Source organism: Lepidochelys olivacea, assembly GCF_965140295.1.
Source record: "Lepidochelys olivacea isolate rLepOli2 genome assembly, chromosome: 6".
Taxonomy (NCBI): Eukaryota; Metazoa; Chordata; order Testudines; family Cheloniidae; genus Lepidochelys; species Lepidochelys olivacea.
The window spans coordinates 68393540-68415861 of NC_140416.1; the positions used below are offsets into that span (position 1 = coordinate 68393540).

At 45.0% G+C, this 22322-nt stretch overlaps 1 protein-coding gene across 2 annotated transcripts in view; it reads left to right on the top strand.

The window, feature by feature from the left end:
* The first annotated feature begins 39 nt into the window (after positions 1-39).
* DNAJC17 (DnaJ heat shock protein family (Hsp40) member C17) overlaps positions 40-22322 on the top strand; it is a 47310-nt gene continuing 25027 nt past the window's right edge. For both annotated transcript variants that reach the window (XM_084630951.1, XM_084630950.1), the window contains exons 1-10: positions 40-196; positions 9278-9347; positions 10865-10923; positions 12819-12906; positions 13307-13389; positions 14689-14785; positions 18925-18974; positions 19548-19625; positions 20371-20451; positions 21002-21130. In XM_084630951.1, coding sequence (XP_084487077.1) covers positions 119-196; positions 9278-9347; positions 10865-10923; positions 12819-12906; positions 13307-13389; positions 14689-14785; positions 18925-18974; positions 19548-19625; positions 20371-20451; positions 21002-21130 — 813 coding nt within the window. In that variant the 5' untranslated portion in view covers positions 40-118. The remainder of the gene's footprint in view (positions 197-9277; positions 9348-10864; positions 10924-12818; positions 12907-13306; positions 13390-14688; positions 14786-18924; positions 18975-19547; positions 19626-20370; positions 20452-21001; positions 21131-22322) is intronic.

Consider the following 22322-nt stretch of genomic DNA (forward strand, 5'->3'; position numbering starts at 1 on the left):
TCCCAGCAGCGAGGGGTGCGGGGCCGAGGAGGCGGGGATAACCAGGCCCAGCGGCGCAGGAGGAACCGGGTGGCCAGGGGCCTGGGGTTGGGCCTGGGCCTGTGGGGGTGGAGCGGAGATGGCGGTCGATAAGGAGCTGTTGCAGCTGGACCTCTACGCCCTGCTGGGGGTCGGGGAGAAGGCTTCGGACAAGGAGGTCAGGGCCTGACCGGAGGAGGGGCGGTCGGGGCGGGTCAGGTCATGTCATGGGGCATCGGGCTCCCCCGCCCCGTTGGCGAACGCTCCCCTCAGCCCCGGGGGGTCCTGCAGCGCGTGGCGGCCCCGGGGTCTGATACCACGGTAACGGCGGCTGCGTGCTACCAGAAATACAAGGCGACCCTGGGCGCTCTTCTTGCTCCCAGTATGTGAAAGCACGTGTGGGGCTGCGCCTGGTGCGGGGGCCAGTGGCAGAAAAGTGGCATCTTCTGCAGCGAGTCGTGTTCATTGCCAACGTAAGCACTGACCTGAGATGTTAGTCACCTGTTGGGTGGGGGAAGCTAAACCTTAGAGCACCGTAACGGGTTAAATAACGTGGGTAGGGAGCAAATTTCTCTCTGCCTCTGCTGATATTTAAGAGGTCACAGTATGGGACTGGGGAAGATGTTTTGAGATGAGATCTTGAGGCAGAGAGGTACCGTAGTGTGCCATATGGCACCAGCTACTGATGAGAAAGCTCTTGTGCAGTCGGTGACAAGATGATAGGAAGGGCAAAAAGAAGGCAGGTGTGATGCATGTAACTTGTTTCAAAAACCTTATTAAAACATCTAGCTTATCATAATTCTCTTTATTATGTCCACTAAAATGTCATGAATGTTTGTAAGCTTCTGTTCACTATACCTGCTGTTACTCATCATGAGCCACTGGCTTTTCAAGTGTTTGTTCCAGTCTCAGCTGCATCTGGATAGCACTCATTCAGAAGAGCCACAGCACTTGGTTCCATTGTCATGACGTTCATCCCAGTGCTCCAAGATAGATGCCATTTTCTCCCTCTCACAAGATGTCAGAAGGCTGACCTAGTTACTGGATCACATTCTTTGCGTTTGTTTCAACAGTCTATGACTAAAATGTTCTAAAACAAAGATTAAGAATAGAGAAAGAAATAGGATTAAAACAAGACACATGCTGTAGCTATAAAAAGAAAAGGAGTACTTGTGACACCTTAGAGACTAACAAATTTATTAGCGCATAAGCTTTCATGAGCCACAGCTCACTTCATCGGATGCATACAGTTCTGCATCCGATGAAGTGAGCTGTAGCTCACGAAAGCTTATGCTCTAATAAATTTGTTAGTCTCCAAGGTGCCACAAGTACTCCTTTTCTTTTTACGGATACAGACTAACATGGCTGCTACTCTGAAACCTGTCATGCTGTAACTAGACAGACTCACAAGAGTTAAACTCAATAGATACATTTGGGCCCAATTTGGCATTCCACATAAAGCTTCTCCTCAGTTCAGAGACAGGACAAGGACTGCTTTCTGGTACCTTTGCATTCTGGGGCTGTCTAGATTAGAGCTGCCTTAGGTCCTGGTTGATGATTGTGTAACTTCTTTATTTCCCAGTTTAGCCCAGTATTCCTTGTGTCCTCACTGCTCAATGAAAATAACAGGACCCTGTCATATAACATTGCCTTTCTTTGCTCCTTTCTCTAGAGTGAACATTATTCTGTTATTTTCCAAAACTTTTATAATCTTCGTTATTCACCTGTGAACTCTCTTCATTTGCCTTTCCTGAAACGTGTCGCAAGATGATTGCATTTCCCCTGATGAAGCCTAATTAGTACCGTGGTTTATTATTTATGTAGAAAAGGTCCCAAACTTGCTAGGTACTTTACAGATAGACTAAAACAGATCCCTGCCCTGAAGAACTTGCAGTCTACATGGACAACACACACACGGAATGGGGGAAGGAAACCTTGAATTTGGGGGGGGGGGGTGAGGAAAGGGTGGAGAGGTGAGAGAAAAGAATATACAGATTAGGCCTGATATGGAGCTCTAATTTGGAACACTAAAGTTACGTTTTTAGGAATTGTTTATGGGGAAGTTAGCAGATTGTTAATTGTGTGGAGTAATCTTGCTTGTTTTGCATAGAATACTCCTATTAATACCTAATATGGCAATTGTTTTATTATACTGTTACATTGTGATTCTTAGTCATGTTGCTGGTATTTAATAGGACAGACAATATTTGCTAGTTCACTGATCACCATCTCTACTATAGCCGTTGTACTATATTTTCTGCCTTTTTGTCTTAAATATGTGGGGTAAAATTCCCATTGACTTAAGTGGAGATGGGATTCACCCATTATATTTATTTACAGTGCTTTAAATGGATACTGTCAACTTGAAATCTAGTCTGTTTCAAAAAAGAGTTAAAAGTAGTTTCTGGTACTAAATCTGCATGAGTCTCCTTAAACCTCTGTGGTTTTGCAGTTACATTTCCCTTTTTTTTTTTCCCCCTGCCCTGTTTTTTCTTCTTTATTGTTTTACAGACCCACACAAACAATGGGGGAAACTGACAGTTTATAGAAGAGGAACAGTGAAATTGACTAAATACCAAGTGTTGTCAATTGAACAAAATTAAACTTAACAAGAAGTAACTTTTTTTCCTCTAATTTTCAGTTACAATAACACCAGTAGGTATAGTTTTAGATAAAGTATGATGTTTAAGTTGCAAGGGTCCTTTTAATTAGATAGGAGCAAAATTTAGCGCCAAGATAAAGAGGCAGAGCTCCATTGTCTTCAGTGGAGTTGCACTCAACTTCTCTAGGGCTGACTATGGTCATGAATTTCAATTTTATTGAAAGGAAGGATATGAACACCTTCTAAATAGTTTTGAATTCTATTTCTTTAACTTAATGATGAGGTCCTGTTATATCATGTGATTTCCTTGTGCAGTTAGTAGTTTATATGAGGAATGTGTAAAGGAAACTTCATGGACATCACTGATGCTTTTGTATTTATTAAGGGGGGAAGTAAAATGTTTAAGATTTTCTTCTTAAAGATGTTCCTAGAAATAATATTCTGCAAAGGTTTGTGGAATGCTCTGCTTTATTTTTTTTCATATATGCTTATCTTATCTAACTTATATCATTATTAACTCAGGATTTCCACAGGGAATTCATTCCCAGTCTATTATTTGGAACTGCTAAAGTCATCACAAATGTATTTGTGATTTCTCACAAATTCACTGTAATTCTCAGTTCCCTGCAATGGGAAACAGAGATCTTAAGGATTTGTGTGAAGAGCAGATGCTAGTACCCTGAAAACTTCCATCATATTCTTTTGGGGTAGACAGGGTATGTCTACACTACGAAATTAGGTCGATTTTGTAGAAGTCGATTTTTAGAAATTGATTTTATACAGTCAATTGTGTATGTCCCCACTAAGAGCATTAAGTTCGCGGAGTGTGTCCTCAATACCGTGGCTAGCATTGACTTACGGAGTGGTGCACTGTGGATAGCTATCCCACAGTTCCTGCAGTCTCGGCTGCCCATTGGAATTCTGGGTTAAGCTCCCAATGCCTGATGGGGGTAAAACATTGTCCAGAGTGGTTTTGGGTACATGTCGTCAGTCGCCGCTCCTTTCCTCCCTCTCTCTGTGAAAGCAATGGCAGACAGTTGTTTCTCTCCTTTTTTCCTGGGTTACCCATGCAGACGCCATACCACAGCAAGCATGGAGCCCGCTCAGCTCACCGCTGCTGTTGTGAGCATTGTAAACCCCTCGTACATTATCCTGCAGTATGTGCAGAACTGGGCTAAAAGACGCCAGCACGAGGACAATTGTGAGGGAGACGTGGACACAGACGTTGCTGAAAGCAGTTGGGACATCATGGCGGCAGTGGGGCTGGCTGATACAGTGGAACGCCGATTCTGGGCCTGGCAAACAAGCACAAACTGGTGGGACCACAGAGTATTGGAGGTATGGGATGATTCACAGGGGCTGCGAAACTTTCGCATGCGTAAGGCCACTTTCCTTGAACTTTGTGAGTTGCTTTCCCCCACCCTGAAGCACAGAAAACCAAGATGAGAGCTGCCCTGACAGTTGAGAAGCGAGTGGCGATAGCCCTGTGGAAGCTTGCAACACCTGACTGCTACCGGTCAGTCGGGAATCAATTTGGAGTGGGCAAGGCTACTGTGCGGACTGCTGTGATCCAAGTAGCCAATGCAATCACTGACATTCTGCAATCAAGTGTAGTGACTCTGGGAAATGTGCAGGTCATAGTGGATGGCTTTGCTGCAATGTGGTTCCCTAACTGTGGTGAGGCGACAGATGGAACACATATCCCTATCTTGGCACCGGACCACCTTGCCAACTAGTACGAAAACCGCAAGGGGTATTTCTCAACAGTGCTGCAAGCACTGGTGGATCACAAGGGACGTTTCACTGACATCAACGTGGGATGGCTGGGAAAGGTGCATGACGCTCGCATCTTTAGGAACTCCGGGCTGTTCGAGCAGTTGCAAGAAGGGACTGACTTCCCAGACCAGAAAATTACCGTTGGGGATGTTGAAATGCTGATAGTTATCCTTGGGGACCCAGCCCACCCTTTGCTCCCATAGCTCATGAAGCTGTACACAGGCAGCCTGGACAGTAGCAAGGAGCAGTTCAACTATAGGCTGAGCAAATGCAGAATGGTGGTAGAATGTGCCTTTGGACGTTTAAAAGCTCGCTGACACTGTTTGCTGACTAGGTTAGACCTCAGCGCAACCAACATTCCCATTGTTATTGCTGTTTGCTCCATAATATCTGTGAGAGTAAGGGGGAGACGTTTATGGCAGGGTGGAAGTTGAGGCAAATCGCCTGGCGATTAGAAGAGCACAGCTATGCACGCTGTGTATCAGAGAGGCTTTGAAAACCAGTTTCATGACTGGCCAGGCTACGGTGTGAGAGTTGTGAGTGTTTCTCCTAGCTGCAAACCCGCCCCCTTTGTTGATTTTAATTCCCTGTAAGCCAACCACCCTCCCCCCTTAGATCACAGCTGGCAAAGGAAATAAAGTAACTATTGTTTTGAAACCATGCATTCTTTCTTTATTAATTTAAAAAAAAAAAAAAAAGGTGAGATAACTGACAAGGTAGCCCGGGTGGGGTGGGGTGGGGTGCGGGAGGAGGGAAGGACAAGACCACATTGCTTATTGTAGCCACACTACAAATCAAAACTGTTTGAATGACAGCCTTCTGTTGCTTGGGCCATTTTCTGGAGTGGAGTGGCTGGGTGCCTGGAGCCTCCCCCCACGTTCTTGGGCGTCTGGGTGAGGAGGATATGGAACTTGGGGAGGAGGACAGGTGGTTATACAATGGATGCAGCTGGGGTCTGTGCTCTTGTTGGCTTTCCTGCAGCTCCAACAGACACTTCATCATGTCCGTTTGCTCCCCCATTAGCCGCAGCATCGCCTCCTGCCTCTGCTCTTCGTCCTCACTTAATGCTTTCCTGGCCTCTGCCACTGAATGCCTCCATGCAATAAGCTGTGTCCTATCAGTGTGGGAGGACTGCATGAGCTCGGAAAACATGTCATAGCGAGTGCGTTTTTTTCGCCTTCTAATCTACGATAACCTCAGGGACGGAGATGATAGGGGGAGCATAGAAACATTTGCACCTGGGGGGAGATAAAAAGGGAGAGTAAAATTTAAGATGATACATTTCTGAGAACAAAAGGGAGACTTTCACAGTGAATCAAGCAATTCACAGCAGACAGCACATGTGCTTTAGGTACAAGGTCGCATTTTCCTTTTATATTGAGCGCCTGCTGGTATGGTGACACATCACAAACGGCTGGGCAACAGAATTTGGTTTCCAGGCAGCCATGGTAAGCCTTTTGGTACGCGGAGTTGGCTTCTTCCACCTTCATAACATGTGGGAATGGTTTCAAACTGCAGCGCCATCCTTTCCCATAGCAAGCAATGCTGGTTGGGTTTCATATTTAAAAGGAGGGGCTGCGGTTTCCAGGTGGATGTGCAGCACACACCTCCTCCACCCCACCGTGTGGCTATTCTCTGGGATGCTCCCTTCACCCCTCCCCCTTCTGCGTGGCTATTTGGGATGATCCCTTCACCCCTCCTCCCACCGCATGGCTATTCTCCGGGGTGATCCTTTTTAGCGAAACGCAAACAACCCAGCATGAACGGGGTCCTTTTACTGTTCCCTTACAAAAATTCCCCTATTTCAACCAGGTGACCATGAATGATATCACTCTCCTGAGGCTAACACAGAAAGCTAAAGACCGAATGTTGCTTGAATGCGACCAAAACCCAGAACCATTCGCTGCCGTGCTTTGTGCTGCAATGATTCCAGACTACTTGCTACTGGCTTGGCATGGTAAAGTGTCCTACCGTGGAGGACGAAATAAGGCAGCCCTTCCCAGAAACCTTCTGCAAAGGCTTTCAGAGTACCTCCAGGAGAACTTCATGGAGATGTCCCTGGAGGATTCCCGCTCCATCCCCAGACACATGAACAGACTCTTCCAGTAGCTGTACTGGCCGTGAATGTATCCCAATTCTTCAGGGCAAATCAAACATTAAACACTATTGCTTTTAAATCCTGTACTGTACTTACAAATGTGCACTGACCAGAGCTGCCTTCTCCGGCTTCAGGGTCAGGGATCCCGCCTTGGGAGGGTATTGGCTCCAGGATGATGAAAAGGTCCTGGCTGCCAGGGAGAACGGATTCACTGCTTGTCTGCTGCGCATTTTCCTCTTCCTCATCCTCAAAATACTCCTCCCTGTCGCGTGAGACTCCCCCCTTACAGGTGACCATGGACAGTGGTGGGGTAGTAGTAGGATCCCCACCTAGAATGCCATGCAGCTGATTCATAGAAGCGACATGTATGGGGCTCTGACATGGAGCGACTATTTGCCTCCTTTGTCTTTTGGTAGGCTTGCCTGAGCTCCTTGACTTTCATGTGGCATTGCTGTGTGACCCTGTTGTAGCCTCTTTCTACCATGCCCTGTGCAATTTTGGCATATATATTAGCATTTCTTCTTTTTGATCGGAGTTTAGCCTGCACAGATTCTTCTCCCTATACAGCAATCAGATCCAGTGTCTCCCTTTCGGTCCATGCTGGAGCTCATTTGCAATCTTGGGGGGACTGCATGGTCACCTGTGCTGCTGAGCTTGCCACACTGACCAAACGGGAAATGAAATTCAAAATTTCCCTGGACTTTTACTGTGTACCTGGCTAGTGCATCGGAATTCAAAGTGCTGTCCAGAGTGGTCACATTGGAGCACTCTGGGATAGCTCCCGGAGGCCAATACCGTCGAATTGCATCTGCACTACCCAAATTCGACCCAGCAAGGTTGATTTTAGCGCTACTCCCCTCACTGGAGAGGAGTAGAGAAGTCGATTTTAAGAGCCCTTTAGGTTGACGGAATGGGGTTGGATGTGTAGATGCATTCATTTTAAAATCGACCTAACGCAGATAAATTTGATTTAACTCCATCGTGTAGACCAGGGCTGAGACTCTGGGCTTGCCATTGGATACATGCAGGTAGCACTATTGGAATCATCTGTGCTTCCATGCAGGCACGAGAGACAACCTGCATGGATCAAGGTTTATATTTACTAATTTGGCATAAACTAACCATTTGACTTGCCAGTTTGTATTACCAGTTGAAAATGTGATAGTATTGAAGGAGCAGCACAGAAATGTGGCAAATTTGCAGGTGACATGAGCAACCTAGAGAGCAATGTCTTTATGTAAGGTATTTGAAGCATCCCGGAGAACTGGAGAAAAGAACAGGAGGACTTGTGGTACCTTAGAGACTAACAGATTTATTTGAGCATAAGCTTTCGTGAGCTACAGCTCGCTTCATCGGATTTTGCAGACACAGACTAACACAGCTGCTACTCTGAAACCGGAGAACTGGGCAATCTTTGTACAGAGGAGCCAGCCAGGCATCACCATAAACTGTGACTGAGGGGGGCATTATTTTTCCCTGGATCATTTGTTTGGAAGCCCTAACTGATGTCATCACATTGGAGAGTTCCTCTGACAATTATCTGTGTTGTGGATGATGTGTGCCTTGAGAAGACTTCACTTTATTTTTAGTGGAGTCTCATTCACGGAGGTGTATGATTTAGGTTTGTTATGTTTTAGCGGCTGGTTGCCTTTACTGTTACTTATATATGTCCACCAGGTGATGTCTGAATACCACAGGTTCCCTCCAGCCAATTTATAAAGTGATTCATTGGCAGTTGGATGGAAGCCACTCTTCTTCCTTGATTTTATACTTGTATATAGAGATTTCCTATGATAGAGAGAACTCAGATGTTAAAATCCTATTCAGTGGCTTGTAAAATGTTTGTTGACTTCTCTTTGAAGGGTAAGAAATACTGTATGTACGTGATCTCTGTAGTAGCATATCCATAGCTGAAAAAAACAAACCCTAAAACTAACATGGATCTCTGAGACAGTTACTAAAATTGTATAGTCTTTGGTCAAAATTTCCTCTCCCTGCCAATACCACTTGTTGTGCAGTGTGCTGTACAATCTCTATTCCAAGTAATTACATCTCCAGAGAACACCCCTTCCACTTCTGACTTGATGAAGATTGTGCCTCATTATATTAAACTTGGCATTGGCTGTAGTGATCTATTCATTTGTGACTTTAAGGGTTTATTACTACAACATGCTGTATCTAGGACTGAAACCTCTGGTTTTAAAAAAAAGTCAAATTGAGTGAATGTAATTGCTGACCTACTTGGCTGGAATGTTTTCTTGTTGCAGTGCAGTTTGATTATAAGGCAAGACCACTGTAGAAAAGTTGTGAGTTGAGCTTAAAACAGCCTCCTGCAATTAACAGTAGGATAATTTAATTTATCTAGCCAGCTGCCAGTGATGCCATCAGTGTCCTAGTCTTTCTTTATTTGCTAGGTTGCCTATGGCACTCCCAGTCCTGCCAGTGTGTGCCGGTGCCTAACCTTAAGTCATTTTTTTACACACACACTCCTTAAATACTCAGGTTTCAGAGTAGCAGCCGTGTTAGTCTGTATTCACAAAAAGAAAAGGAGGACTTGTGGCACCTTAGAGACTAACCAATTTGAGCATAAGCTTTTGTGAGCTACAGCTCACTTCATCGAATGCATTCAGTGGAAAATACAGTGGGGAGATTTATATACATAGAGAACATGAAACACTACTCAGTCATACATTTCTTGTGTTTACTATGTGATGTTTTTGTCCTGAAGGCCTCTCATTGTATGTGGAGAGCTGCAATCATTGGTGAATCTCTGTTCTGTACAGGTTAAGAAAGCATACAGGCAGAAGGCCCTGACTTGCCATCCGGATAAGAACCCAGACAATCCCAGAGCAGGTAAGATCAGTCTGTGTAGAAACAAGCAGGTTTTCCCTGTCTGTTCCAGCTGTGTGGACACCTGGGAGTGGCTGTGTTTGTCTGCTGTTGCACAGCTCTGTTTTTGCAAGTAATTATGGAAGTGCCTGTGTTATGCAGTGTGTGCACATATATCTCTGTCTGAGGTCTTGTCTACTCAGTGAGCTAATGAGCACTTACAAGGGGTGTGGTTTCTAAAGTGCATGAACACATGCATTAATTGGTCCATGTAGACCCTGCTGGTGTGCACTAAAGGTTCCCTAGCCTGTGTTAAGGTGGTAGTAAAAGACACTTGAGTATGCATCTGCAGGGTCTGCATGGACCAGTTAATGCGCAGCATGTAAGTGCACTTCAGAAATCACACCTCCGTAAGCACATGTTACTCCACCATGTAGACAAGCCCTGAGACACATTTATCACTACTAGGTAACTGACTTATAAGGCTAAATGCACAGATATTGGATTATGGGGCAGATCTACCTAGGCACAAATGCCAGTTGGGTGCTTAACTCCTATTTCTGCTTTTGAAAATCTTCCCCTTAATGGTAACTCTCAGAGTGAATCCTCCACCTTTGTCCATTATATCCCACTGGCTGCCAGGTCACACTTCTAATCTACAGTTCTAAGAATCTCTAGCCTTTAATAGAAACCTTGTATATAATTTATTTATATATATATTGGTAGTGCCCATTGTGAGAAAATCATATCTCCGCTATAGGCAAGTCTCCATACACTGTGCAGTGAAATGGACCTAAATTATGGACAAGGTCCTTAAATTCTGCAGCTGTTTAATTTACATTTAAATGAATTAAATATGAAAATGAATAATACCATCCATATGGTGGCGCCACTGATGTTCATTTTGATATTAAGTTCGGTTTATTTTATGGTGTCCTCATGTTTATCACTTTGATGTGCCATAGATTTGTATACTGATCACATATAAATGCACTGTAGCAGCTATCAGAGGGAAGCTGGTCCTTATGGCACTTTGGGAGGCATCGAAGACAGTTGGGGATTGTGGGATAAGCATGTGAGCTGAATTCTAAAATGATTAGCAGTGAAGCAATTAACATTATTGACATTTAAATTGTCATCTGAAGGTTTCAGAATTAATAGCCCATTGAGATGAAAGGGAGAGTTCATACTTAACAGGACTGTTTTTTCAGGCTGTCTGCAGGCTCAGGAATCAAATGTAACTGCTCTTGGTTACATTTGATTCACATTTTCAAGATTTCCTTCAGAACCCGAAGGTCCAGACGCAGGTTTTTTTTCTATTTAAATGAAAGCTTAAATAATAGGGCATAGTTTTGTGAGTGACTTCCAGAGCAGTGGGCTATAGGCTGGGTTACAAATACTGTATAAATGTTATTCTTCTCTCTAAAATTCTATAGGTCTCTTCCATAAGGGAATTACTTGCTCCGATATGTATCCAGAGACTCTGTGAGCTGCCTACTTGGTTTTCTGTGTCTTACCCCTCTTTCCTTTCTAATCCCCAGAGGAACTCTTTCACCAGCTGTCTCAGGCCTTAGCAGTGCTAACGGATGCAGCAGCAAAGGTAAGGATGACCATCCCTTAGACATGGTGGCAGTGTGTGTTACCTGTATCTGCCAATACACTTATATAAGTGGAGAAGGAAGTATGCTAAAGTAGTGAAAGCTGCCTCCCTTTCTTTCTCATTCCCCACCCTCCACTCCCATTGAGCCTGGGGGCATCAATATGGTTACATTTTATGGATCTTTTCTGTAAGACATTTACATGTTCTAATGTGTATCTCTAGGTTTTGTGAACTCAGATGGGATAGGCACTGTATAAGAACCAAGAAAGATCTTCTCGGTCCCACCTGATACACTGTGGGAATGGCTGAGTAGAGACCTTGGCTGAGACTGTGTTTACCAGCATATTGAATTGGGACATGTCCCAAGTGTAAAAAAAAAAAATTTCGGGCCTGGTTTGGAGAGAGACTGAGTACTGCAAATCCTCTTGAGCACCAACAATACGCTCTGAAATCAGATCAGGCCTGTAAAAAATAAATATGCATGTGGACCCCTTAATTTTATGTGATTGATGTCATGTTTAGAAAACAGTAAGTATCTTGTTCAATTTATAAAGACAAGAATGTCTGACAGAAGTAAGGTCATGTTGCCTTTATTCTGAGTAATATTTGCTAATATAAAGTAAAACTTTCAATACGTGTGAGAGCTCTTGTCCAAAGTTTGTGCCACAGGTAGCATATCTGAAATGGGTGGGGGAGATAAAGTTATAAACAGGAACCCCAATTAATGCAACTGATGTCTGTCCTTTTCCTAAAACAACTCCACAGGCTACCAACTGAAGCGCTGTAATAATCCAGAAATGTAAAGTGAGAATTAAAACAAAAAGTTCACCAAAAGCCAGTAACTGTGTCTTGTTAAGATAACCAGAAAAGGCTTATCAAAATACCAGAAGATAGGGCTTTAAAACAATAAATAAATCTCTATGAAAGACTGGCCAAAATTTTAATCTATTCTCCCTTGAATGGTGGTATTCTTTATTCCAGGAACTTCTTATCTTCCATTTTTAAAGTGTGTGTGTGGGAGCAGGAGCAGGAGGAATTCTGCTTAGAAAACCCAAATATTCATGAAGTAAAACACCACCAGCTTTTCCTCCAGTATTTAAAATAAAGATAATACTTACATACATACCTAACTTTATGCACTGTGAATGGTCCCACTACTCTCAATGCGTGAAGTTAAGCATGTACATGAATCTGTGCAGTATCAGGGCCTTGCCTACCACACAGCAGTGTTGTGAAGATCAGTGGGCCAGATACTCAACTAGTGTAAAGCAATGTAGCTCCATTGGCCTCAGGGAAACTATGCTAGTTTACACCAGCTGAGGATCTGGCCCTAAAGTGCTATATAAATTCTGAATTATTATTATTTATTACAATTAGTGTAAAATTCTGCCTTGAATTAGAAGACAGTGTCTGATCAATTAAAGTCAAGCTACACATTTTGCATATGAAGAGTTTTCTCGAAAATAAATTTTTATTTTAAACTTCACTTTAAGGCAAACCTGATCTCTCTCATCAACAGATTATTATTCTGCACCATTCAGAAAACGACCTTCCTCACCAATAGTATCAGTGCCATCAGGGGCCACTCATAGCTGGCCCATGAATCTAAAACATTCTTCCTACCGCTGAAGATGGGTCAAACTTTGTCTCAAAAACACATTACAGTAACTCCTGGACTCCATACCCTTCCATGCTGCATCTTGGGGCTCTTGTGTTGTCATAATTTCAAAATGGTTTGTAACATCTTGTGTTTCTATGAATGCCACCAGCAATGGCTAGAAAACTCTCCACCTCTAGTTTCAATATGTATCAATAACTAATCTCTACTCTATTCATAACCCCTTATTTTCCCTCTTTATTTTATATTGGTTCATATTCTGTTGTTTCTTTAATAGGCAGCGTATGACAAAGTGAGAAAAGCCAAGAAGCAGGCAGCAGAAAGGACTCAAAAACTTGATGAGAGAAGAAAGAAAGTAAAGCTTGGTATGGCAATCAAGATCATTCCCTTTTGCCCTAGGGAAACATTTGAGGTGCTGTGGTGCTTATATTTCTTCCACCTGTATAATTCTCTGAGTTAAACTTCTGTCCATCCATAATGGTTGAACTTTCTTACGTCATTCTTTATGGAACAGTGATTGTGTGAAACCCCCCATGCTGTTAGCAGGGTCTGATCCGGTGGAGGAAAGCATTGATGAATGACGGTTACAGCTGGCTCAGCACTTCACCTAAATATAGGGGAGGCAGGAGAGGCCATCAGTCAGAGAACAGAGGGAGGGAACCCTAGGAGCAGCCAGGTCTGTGGAAGGGCTCTCTAGTTTCTAGTGTCATGCAACCTGGCTTTGTAGACAGTAACGGCAATAACTGGGGTTTGGGGTTTTTGCAGACCTTGAAGCCCGGGAACGAGAAGCCCAAGCTCATGTTAGTGAAGAGGAAGAGATCCGAATAACCAGGACACTAGAACAAGAGGTAATAAAGATTTGCGTGTCATGTTATTTTCAGGCAGGAAAATGGTTGAAAACCTTTTAACATGTAGCCATGGTGGTGAGCTGAGACCCAACAAATTCCTGTGAACCATAGCAGTTCATCAGCCTTTTGGAATAAATGGTTCCTGTGGAATAATCCCAGCCTCGTGGTTTGATCACTACCAAATTCGTGGTCCATTTTGGTCAATTTCACAGCCAGAGGGTTTTAAAATTGGTCAATTTCATGATTTCAGATGTTCACATATGAAATTTCAGGGTGTTGTAACCCTGGGGGTCCTGACTCAAAAGGGAATTGTGGTGTGGGGAGGGTCACAAAGCTGTTGTAGGGGGGTTGCGGGATTGCCACCCTCTCTTCTGTGCTGCCTTCAGAGCTGGGCTCTGAAGGCAGCAGCCACAGAGCTTCCTGCAGCCAGAGGAGGCTCCTGGAGGTGAGTCTGATCTCCCTTTGCTGCTGGGAGCGCCCCAGCCACGGGCTCCTAGCTGCTAGTCCTGGCCAGCTTGGGGGAAACAAGACTTGTTCTTCCCCTGCACAGTCCCTCTAGAGGGGACATCAGACCCACCTCCGAGTACCTCCCCTGGCTGCAGGAAACTCTGCGGTTGGGCAGCAGTCCCGGAGCTTCCTGCAGCTAGAGGAGGTTCCCGAAGGTGGTGGGTCTGATTTCTCCAGTGCTGCTGGGAGCGCCCCAATCAGGGGCTCCTAGCTGCTAGTCCCAACCAATACCCAGGGCTCCAGCCAATTTGCACCCCCCCCCCTTGAAAAATGGGTGCCCCAAGCCTTGGCAGAAGCTGCAGGGGTGGAAGCTCTGGCAGGAGTCGGGGGGGCAGGCTCCCCAAGCCCAGTTCCAGGGCTGCTGTACTACCCTCACTTCTGCGCTGCCTCTAGAGGTGGGTCTGATCTCACCAATGACAGCGGCCATACAGGGGAAGGACAAGTCCTGTCCCCCTCCAGCCCAGCCGGGACTAGCAGCTAGGAGCTCTGGGCTGGGACGCTCCCAACAGCACAGAAGAGAGTGGATTGCACAGGGAAGGGGTTATTTCACGATCCATGCCACGTTTTTCATGGCCATGAAATTTGTAGAGCCCTATACATGGGGTTTTTTGGGGGGGAAGGGAGCTCTTTTTAAACTTTCCTCCTTTCTTTCACTCTCTTCCCATCTTCGAATTAATGGTGAGAGGGTTAAATGGATGCAAGTATGGTGGGATTGCTGTTGATTACAAACCAATTAGCAGACTTTCTTGGTAACATAATTGTGGTATTTGTTCTCTCCTGCCTCCACTGTAGATAATACGCCTGCGGGAAGAGGGCTCCCGGCAGCTAGAAGAACAGCAGAAACTCATGCAGGACCAGATCCGACTTGAGAGAGAGCCACGAATCCAAGGTAAGGGCAGATGAGATTGGAGCCTTCATCCAAACTACAAGTTTACAGAGTCCCAAATCTTTCATGAGCTAACTTACACGGGTACCACACTGAATAGGGAGATGGTCAATGTGACAGGTTCCCCCCCCCCCCCCCCCGGGGGTGCCACCTGGAACTGGGGTACCACTGAGCTCTCTGACTCACCAGCCTGGGCTCCCTCTCACACTGTGCTGCTGTGACAAGATGCAAAGCCCTCCAAGCTTGCACTTCCACCAGCATTCACCCAGGTAGGGACACACCCAGCTGCAGTCACATGCAGGCTCTCTAACCACCAGCCTAGGATTTAATTTCCTCTAAGCTGCACGGCTGCCCAGCAGGCTATCATCTTAAGGTGTCCCTCCCCCCACTGCTGCGCTACTCCTTCCCTATGCCTTGGAATCCCTGGCCAGCTGTTCCTGGGAGCCTCCTGCTTGCTGTGCAGAGCAGAGGGAAGGTAGGGAGGGCGCTGATGTCAGGGTGTCCCTGTCTCCCCTGTACCCTATCTCCACAGAGCTGGTGTGGGGACACAACAGGGCTCAGGACGGAGGGAGTTTGCTGGCAGTTGATGCTGTGTCTGAACAAGCAGGCTTCAGACTGCTGAGTGCCGACCTACTTAAGAGTCTCTCTCTGTCTGACACACTCACCTCCCAACACATACTTGTATTGTTGTTGTTACTTGACACTTCTTTCGAAGTGTGTTGTTTAAGTTTTTTGACTGGTCTATGCATTTCATAATTTTTATTTCTCTTACGGTTAGATTTAATTCTTTGAGTAGTGAGTTCTAAAATGCCTAACCTCTCCTGGCTGGAGTAATTATCCCTAGGGTAACTTTTTTAAAATATATATTATATCTAGGTTTTTTGTTTCTACTGGTGGTGCACATCTGCACATTACCTCGATATGGTGCATATAACAAAATTCATTCCTCACATGGATGGAAAAAATTAGCGGGAACACTGCCTAGGACCCCAGAGCAGTACCAGCCTGCCCTGGTCAAATCTGGCCAGTATATGGGTTTAACACCTGGTCCGTCTCTCCCTCAATGTGAAGAGGACCATGCACACTTGTGGTAACCACGCTGAGATTTTTCCCCAGACACCGTAGTCAAATGTACACTGGTTTGGATTAAAACATAAAATAAGTTTAACTACAAAAGGATAGATTTTAAGTGATATCAAACAGATCAAAGCAGATTACCTAGTAAATAAACAAAACCACAAACTGAGTTTAACATACTAGATAGATAGGATATAAATTAGCAAATTCTCACCCTGAGTGATCAACAGGCTGGCAGATTCTTAAGGCACAAGCTGCCTTGGTCTTGCAGCTTGGGTTTCCCAGGTTTTCATATGCAAGCTAGAAATCCCTTTAGTCACTTCCCCCCCATGTTCAATCTTTATTCCTCAGGTGTTTCCAGGGGTTGTTGCCGGCACCCAGTGCCCAGAGGCAAAACAACAGCAGGGGTCCGTTACCTGGTGTGCATCACTCAATAATCACAACAGGGTGGAGAAGCAGAAAAGTTTATTTGCAGCTGCAAACAAGGTACAGGGAGAATAGAATCTCAAATCCTGCACATCAGAGCAGGTCATTACACACACTTTTATATTCCTTAATGCTACTGCACTACACATTAGCCAATCAAAACTTTGCACAAATACTCTGCCTTCCTTATATGGGTTACAACAATGTTTATTTCCTGCAACCTCTAACAAGCATTCCTAGCAACTAAAACAACCAGTACATCCTGTCTGGCCTTGTAGCTGTCTCTCCTATTATCTTTAACTTGGCGTCAGCAAACCTTACACTATAAGGCATTATCTGCGGCTGCAACATTGTTTTAAGAGCAAAAGAGCTTACTCAAACCAGCCATGCCTGAATTCTATTAAGGGGGGTTGAGAAGAAGCCCTTAGGCCTTCAGCAGGGAGACTTCCTCGACCCTTATGGCCTTCCATCCCCTCAACTTAACTAGTAGCCATGCCTTGGGGTCTCCAATAGGGTGGTGGTGTAGGGAGAGTGAGGTACCCACATGATGTCATTTTCCCCCTTTTATATCTTCTTCCCACTTGCTGGAAAGCTCTTGTGCTGTGACCTGGGTCAAACAGTTCCCATTGTGTAGTGCTATCTCTGAGAGGTTTCTATTGCACACAGTCCCTGGGGTAATCCTTGTGCTTGTGTGCGTGCCTCAATAAGCCATTAATGTTGTTTGACCTTTTTACTATTATACCTGAAAGGCTGCTTGTGGGTGTTTTCAACCTCACAACATGTTTCAGTAACACACGCATAGCCAAACTTCCTAACTTCACATACGACGGTAGCACATAAAATCCAATGAGATATTACTATCTAGCAGATCAAGACTTTTAGAATATCTCACAAGGCATACTTTGTACAAAACATATCCTAATAAATGACAGTGGTGAATATTGGGGTGCCAGGGTGTCACAGTCAATATGGCTGTACTCCCTCATCTTGGCTTCTTCCTACACACCCATGTCCCTGGCTTGCTGCTGGAGGCAGGCAGTGCTCATATTCCTGCTGAAATCCTTCCCACAGGAAGGAGGGTGGTGACTTAGTGCACTGGATGATGGGAAACAAGATCTTTCAAACCTTTCCTACACTCATCCCCCTCCTTCCCTTTTCTGGGAATATGGACAATCTCCTTCTGAAGCTTAGAGCCTGGACATCCCCAAAGGGACTCTCCACAGTAGAACTAGAAGGATATTCTAAAATAGGATCTGACCATCACAGTCAGATGTATTCAGTTTATCCTTGCTGGCCCCACATTATTTAAATACTGATAGAGAACAATTCTGGTTTGCTAAGGTGGCTTTCCCGATGGTCACTAATTCTGCATTTCCTCCCCATGCTCCACTGAAAGTGACTTGGTATCTATCACTTACGAAGGCTCAACATGTGGAAGTTATGTCTCTGCATAGTCTGGAGCTCTCTTGTGCTTAGTTCCTGGAACTCACATTTCTGTTCTCTCTCCCATGCCTGTGTGTACACACACTTCATATCAGATTTGTGCAGAGCCAGGAAATCAGTAGATTCTTGAACTGTGACAGACAATTCCTTAGCTCCCTTCCCTCTTTCTTTTCTCAGATAGCAACGTAGGAAGTTAACATGTTTAAGGTTGTCAGCCCCTAAATTCTCATGGCACCTCAGGTACTATAGCCAATTCCCCTCAGACACTTCATACCATTCTATTGTATTTTTATTGAGCTTTGTTCCAGACTCTTTCACTTGCACTCCCAACCTTCCAGCCCACACACATCTCTGCATACAGATTCTTCCCTTGGTTCTTTCATACTCTGATACCTATTTGGACTCAAAATATAGTCCTATTCTTGCAATAATACTGCTCTGCTTCTAGAAAAAAGTTAGGGTATTCCTTGTTTAAAATTGCTCTGTCTCTTGCTTCGTATCTCTTCCACTCTGGCAGAGGCGACAGTGGCTAAATCAATATCACTTCTTAATGAAGGGCGATCTTATGGATAAAGAATAGAACTGTAACTCAGGAGATCTGATGTATCATCTGGGTTCTGCCACTGACTTCCAGTGTGGCCACAGGCAAGTCATTTAATCTCCCTGTACTTTGCTATCCCCATTTTACAGATGATGAATTGAGGATGTTGAGGATTAATTTAAGGAATGCTTGTGAAGCTCTAGGAGATCCTTGGATAGAAGATGCAATGGAAGGGCAAAGTATAATAATCCCTTGTTAGCACAGACTTGCATACAGGATTAATTCTGCAGTCTACACTAGCCTTATTTTGTTTTCCGTGACATTTCTCACTGTCGTTACCACCAGTAAAGCTATGCTGGTAGGAGCAAGAGTGGACCAGTTTCTCACAGCACCTTCAGTTTTACTATGGTGTTGTCTCACTTTGATCAGGGCAAGTCTAGACAACAGGGTAGCAAAAACGCTGGCAGCCACCGGCATCTTTTCTATGTGAAGGTGCTGAACCATAGTCAGCAACAGTGGGAAACTTTAGTGGGGAAGAAACCCAGAAGGCAGAATTGCCATTGCCTTGTACGTATGCACTAACAAACTGTGTGGTGCTACTGTTTATCCTTGGGTTTTCCCCCCTTGTGCTTTCACTTTCTCTTTTTCCTCCTAGGCAAACCAGATGGGAATGGAGTAGAAGGCAAAGGAACTCCCAAACTCAAAGTAAGACATCCCTAAAAATCAGACTATGTGAGAAGACTGGCCTACTAACCTTTTCAGCATTGGTAACTGGTTGGCAATCACTTCCAGAAGGGGCATCTCTCCTTGCACCAAGACTCAGAGCACCTCCAGTCTAGGAGAAAGCTGAAACTCCTCTGTCCAGCATGCTCAATGCTTACTGAAGCTCTCCACCCCCACCTTAAAATACTCCTTACCCTCTTTTTTCTCCCCTGTAACCTGATCTCGAAACAAGTAGCCCTAAGCTTGGAATTCAGATGTGTGCGCATAAAACACTGGGAACATCTGGTTATTACCTTGATACATTCCTTTATTTACTTTCAGGTGCTTTACAATATTTTTTTCATTCTGCTGAGGACTGTTTATCCCTTTGCCTCTGTATAACTTGTTCTCTTTAGTCTGTCTGCCAATACTGGTATTAAAATCACTGTCTTGGCAGTGTTGCGAATGTAAGTGTAAGTGGCAGACTTGTGTTATTTTGTAGCTGGCAAGAGCCATCTTCAGCACAGCTATGTGAGTTGAAGTGTACAAAACTAACTTGCAGCTTTTTTTTTCTAGCTAAGATGGAAATGCAAGAAGGATGATGAAACAAAAGGGGGATACTCAAAAGAAGTTCTCCTACAAATCCTGCAGAAGGTCCTGTTCTGAGATGCTCTTTCCTACCACTTGATTTCCCCAACCTAGATGCTGTAAGAAAGGGCGGAGAATTGTGGTGGAGCTACATATAAACCAAAGTGGCTCTTATTCTTCATTGTATAGCTTTCTCACTCCCTCATGCCAATTTTAAAGGTGACCATCATGGATTCATCAGCCATGAACTGTCCCATTCCCTACAATGACTCTTGGTGGAAGTGGAGTAGCTGTGAACTCTTCCCTCAGAATAGAAGCTCGTTTAATAACCCCCATAAAGATTAGGCAGGCTGTGTGCATTATGGTGGACTTTCCCCTTCACTTAAAGTGTTAAATACTAGCTGCTGTTGGGGTGGTATGCTGGACTAGAGGGACCTGTGATCTGATTTATCATGGCATATATTTTCCCCTGAGTCACCATGGGAGAGGCAATTTTGTAAGTATCTGTTAGTTCTCAGGCAGACAGTGTTCCTATAGTGACTCCTGCTGGGAGCAGTGACAGTAACTATTAGCTACTACAAAGATGACACTCCTATATCATTCCTTGGAGTGACTCTTGATGGGAGAGGAGCAGCTGTGATCTCATCCTGATCCCTTTCCCCTCACAGCTAGACCTCCTCCACCATTCTGTGCTGGCACTGGATCAGCTGTAGCTTTCTCCCATGGCCAACGTTTCCAAGTTTCACTGGGATACATTTTGCTTCTTGTCTGGTTCTGTATTTGACTTGCCTCTTCTCATTGATTCTGACAGTATGGTGAAGTGCTGAACTTGGTGATCTCAAGTAAGAAGACGGGGAGTGCGGTTGTGGAGTTTGCTACAGTTAAAGCTGCTGTAAGTTTAGCAGAAGACCTCAGGTTTACTTTGTTGGGAAGTCTGGAGGTGGACTAGGGAATGTTGACTGACGTTGCGCAGGAAGACTGCAACCAACTGGTAATGAATGAGAATGGGGACACTTGTGTATTTACTTGTAATCAAGGCAGTGAAGAGCAATGTAACCGGAGTCTGGTCTGTATGGGAACAGAATTCTAGGGCCAGATCCTCAACTAGCGTAAATTGCCATAGCTCCATTAACTTTAACTGAGCTCTGACACGTTAATGCAAGTTGAGGATCTTTTACTTCTTATACCAAAACAAGTTATTCATGCTCCTTATACCAAGTGCACTTTTTGTTTATGCACAAAAAGTGCCCCCCAGTGTGGGCTTCATAACACGGTATTCTTCACCTGCAGTGGCTGGAAGTGAATCCTGAAGTTTTGTGCCCTATTTGGCCTGGATTTTGGATTAAGAGTGGGAAGCCTTACATGCCAGTTTAAGGAGTGCACCAGGGGTGGTGATGGGGTTTGAAATGAAGATGGTGATGGGAGAATGTTCTCATTGATAGGAGATGGCAGTGAAGAATGAAGTTGGTTTGATAAATAATCCTCTAAAGATTTCCTGGTTAGAGGGCCAGCCGCAGAACAATCCCAGCACGAAGTTCCCTGATGGCTCTGGCCAGCCTAGAGCTTCTCAGGTAAGGAAAACGCAGGCCCTTTGTTGTTAAAAATCACTTGTATAGCAACCCAAACTGATACTAAGCCTAACACACATGGTAAGACATATTTCTTCCCAGGAGAGTTTACTGTGAGGGTCCTTGCTAGTCGCCTGCCTTCCTAGTCAAATATCAAATTCTTTGATATTTTACACTGATCCAGTGGCCTTTTCAGAAGCAGCTCTACCATCAAGAACAGCAAAACGAGACACAAGCTGGTATTTTTAGCTACTTCACAGGCTGTTTGATGTTCCTACTTTTATTTTTCTGACTCTTCACTCAGTGGCATGTTCCAAGAGAAATTGCCTGTCCACCATCCCAGGTTTTGGGGCTGGGTGTTTCCACTCAGTGCACACACCTGTCTGAGAAGAGTGGCTCTCCCATCTGACTGCAGGCTCAGGTCGTTATGGTTGCAAACCGTCTCACCCTGGAAGCAGCAGGGAGTAGAGCTAACTGGATATGCAGTATAGAGCTGACTTGAGTTCCACAGACACTGCAGAGTCTTTAGGTTGGTCGGCGGATGGACAAATCTGAATTCAGCCTAGTGAACTTCAGTGTCCCTTTTTAAGGGCAGACGAGGAGCCCATTCAGACCTCGAGCCCTGTATTTTTCGCAAATGTGAAATAACATGAAATAAACAAAAACCCCCATAAAATGAAAACCTTACCACACAGCGGTGGTCCTGTCCCACAGGGCCAGGCCCATCTCCCCACTCCAGGCATTGCAACATGGTGCATGAAGTTGCTATGCTGCTCTGGTTTGGCCTAGCCACCCCTCCATCATGATGGGGGTGGCCAGATCAAATATGAGTGAGTGGCATTGTGACCTGGGCCAAACCTGAGCAACACTGCAACTTCATGCACCAGGTTGCAACACCCAGGACAGGAAGGTGGGCACAGCTGCATGGGACAGGAACTGTTGCTGCATAGAGTGCACAAAGTGGGTTATGCAACTCCCCCTACCTCCAGGGCATGACCTGACCTCCCCCCAGGTCCTTCTGATCACCTCAGGGCCTCCAGAGCCTCCCCCTGGGGACAGGACCTGACACCCCCACCCTTGGGCCTTCAAACCCAGGGTCAGGACCAACCTCTCCCCAGCCACCCCTGGGCCTGCAAAGCTTCCCTGCAGGGGCAGGATCCAATCTCTCCCCAGGGTCTCTGACTCCCTGGGGTAG